Here is a 3,076-nt window from a genome sequence, read left to right as displayed (position 1 = left end):
GCGGTGGCGGCGGCGGCGGCGGCTGCTGTGGTGGCCGGTGTTGCACTCCGTCCTCACTAGTCCGTCGGGCTAGTTGTTGAGCTTGAATAAATGCATCACTAGAAAATAACAAGATTACACGAGCCCATTGGATCTATTCCACGACCACTAATGCTGCAAACACACGCCGCGGTACGCGCTGGTTACACCTTTCGATAAGCTCCTAATCGTCAATTCTCCTTCCCCATCCTTACACTTACCTTTCGTTTTTTTTTTTTATTCTTTATACACGCTTTTTTACGTGAATCTATAGGGTGGACTACGTGACATGTCCATTTCAATTATTTTCGATATTAATAAAATCGAAAACTTTTTTTTATTACAGATTACAATTTCAAAAAGTGTATAATCCAATGTATTTATAATTCTATTTTTTATTTAAATTGTTCTTTTTTTTTTAAATTGTTAAGATTATTTTCAATATTATTTTTATTCGAATTTTATAATTTTTTTATGTTTTTTTTTGAAAATTATTAAAATTATTTTTAACTTATTTGTATTAGAATTTGTCTTGATAAATATTTTTTTCAAAAAACAAATAAAAAACTTTAAGAAGAGAAAATCATAAGTATAAGTAGAAAAAAAAAATTCAAAAAAAACTATTTTGAGATCTTTTGAAAATCGTATTCTTTATGACAAAATAAAATTTTAAATAATAACGAAAATAATATTAGATTATGTCCAGGTAACCAACCCTATATATGGAACCGAGCAATCTATGCACGCGTTTTTATCAATTAAAATTAACCATCAAATACATATTATTTTTGAGAAAGAATAACGCGTGCATATAAGCACCCATGTGTTACGTATATAAAAAGCTTTTTAACCATTGCGCACGTGCGAAGCCTTGCAATTGCGGCCTACGAACGATATTGAAAGTACAACATATGTATATTACAATTTTGTTCTTTTATCGTACGATTAAAGCGATGATTAATAAGAAAAAAATTCAGATAAGGATAAGTGCGGAATTCTAGCACTTTTTAAATTACGTTTCAAGTATAATATATATATATATTTATTTTGTTTAAAAATTCATACCGAAAAAAGAAAAGAATTGTTTGTTTGCATTTGAGATCGAGAAGTTTCAGACATCGCGTAATTCGCAAGTTTCCACTATTGCTTTTGCCATGGATATATGCTATAAATGCTTACAAAGTTTCTGGCCATTCTGAGCTTAGAAAGAGAAGTAACATCGCGTCTTGTAGATGGCAGCACATTCATAGCGCATTGCACAAGCAACTAAAACAGTAAAATTAGCATGCGAAAGTTGGTGTGTAGAATTTTGTCAGAACGTTTCCTCTTTTCTTCTGTCTTCTGTGGAAACTCGAAGCAATGACGCTGTACGATTTTTATAAAATTGACAAAATCGATAAAATTATAACATCGATTCATAATTCTGCAATTTAACGAATTTTTTCAATTTTGACTGTTTGGCAATTTGATTTTTTGAAACTCTATTTTATCACTGGAAGAAAAAATTTGGAAGAACTTGAAAAAGTACCATATTCAATATAAAATAAATTTACAAATTTCTAGCGCAAATTAATTATTCGTTTTATTCATTTTCAAAGTAATTTAATCCTTAAAATAATTTCTTCCATTATTTTTGATAAATGGTTTAAAAAATGGTTTGATTAAAAAAAATGATCTCGTACTAATCCAGAAGAAAATACATCGAAAGATTTATTTTCAATAAATTTCTATTTTACTTCACCAATTATAATAATCTTTTTTAAATAATAAAATAAAAATTTGTTTCAAATCACAAAGGCAAATAGTCAAAATTGATGTTTACGATCGATGATGTTATTCGAAGATTCGGTTAAAAACGGACTTGCAAAATCTTGTTAGATGTGAAAGACCGATTATGCCGAGTCTATTTATATTCCGTTTCGACTTTCAGAAATATATTTCGACATTTGGGATAATATGGATGGATGGATATTTTGAAACGATTTCAGTCGATTAAATAAACCCATCGAGTATACCCATCGAGTAATTTGCTCCTAAAGCGTACTATCGCTTGGGCATGCACCAATCCTTATCTGAATGCGCGTTCATTATAGTGATGGGAATTATACAATCACTATATCTATATTACATGTATACGGGAATATGCTCTATTTATATATATATATATATAATAAATATGTATTATACTCGGAAGATCCTTGGAAATTTCGATTCCCAACACTAATCGCGGAACGCGATATTGCAGTGTTTTTCAACCTTTTCCGAGTTACGATCCCCTTTTACGATGTACAAATAACCCTCCCTTTAATTAAGGATAAAAAAAAAATTTTAAACGATCGAGTGAATTTTAAACGTACGTTCTTATTCTTAAATAATATGAAATATCGATAAAAATTAAATAAATTAAATACGTAATGACGTTACAGCGGTGCTTGGAAAACAATTGACTGAAGGGGATCGCGACCCATACGGGTTGGGAACCACTGGCGTAGAGGGAACTCTCTCGTAGGATTGCGAGGGATATTTGCACAGTAGTCTTCGTACCGAACGTCAATCTACCAAGCCCGTCGTTTCGTATTGAAAGAATCTGCGATACCTTTCACTATCGGGCGTTTCACCCCTAGTATTTGAGCCTCTGTCAGGGTCGGCAGTTGCATAGATACCCTCCTCCTTGTACATTTGATGGGAGTGTTGAGTGTGCTGATGGGTCCCGTAAGGACTTCGAGACGATGGTTGACAATATCTACCGTAGGTATCGTCACGGCCGCGGCTACATCTTCTGCTTCTACGTAGGAAATCGAATCAGTTCCTTAAGAAGTGTTAAATATTTCTTTTCTTTTCTTTCTTTCTTTCTTTCTTTCTTTGTTTCTTTCTTTCTCTCTTTTTTTGTATCGTGTTTCTTTTTTTCCCTGTTTCCATCCGCGTAGATTAGATTTTCGTGCAACGAACGAAAACGAATCGAGAAACGAATATCCCAAATAATGTAGTAGCAAGTCTCGAGATGGACACGGTATAAACAGACTCTGCATGTGAAACTTATGGAAGATGCAAGTCAATT

General features: G+C 32.7%; 1 protein-coding gene across 1 annotated transcript in view; it reads right to left on the bottom strand.

Annotated features, from left to right (window-relative positions):
* The window catches only part of LOC102673609 (disintegrin and metalloproteinase domain-containing protein 12), a 39,478-nt gene that overhangs the window by 1,009 nt on the left and 35,393 nt on the right, over positions 1–3,076 (bottom strand). The window contains exons 24-25 of the mRNA XM_031511839.1: positions 2,615–2,803; positions 2–98 (exon numbers count right to left, since the gene is read on the bottom strand). Of these exons, the coding sequence (XP_031367699.1) occupies positions 2–98; positions 2,615–2,803 (286 nt within the window). The remainder of the gene's footprint in view (position 1; positions 99–2,614; positions 2,804–3,076) is intronic.

This window comes from Apis dorsata, unplaced genomic scaffold, assembly GCF_000469605.1.
Source record: "Apis dorsata unplaced genomic scaffold, Apis dorsata 1.3 scaffold_354, whole genome shotgun sequence".
NCBI lineage: Eukaryota > Metazoa > Arthropoda > Insecta > Hymenoptera > Apidae > Apis > Apis dorsata.
The sequence above is the reverse complement of the archived record's forward strand: the minus strand, read 5'-3'. Positions and strand labels throughout refer to the sequence as shown.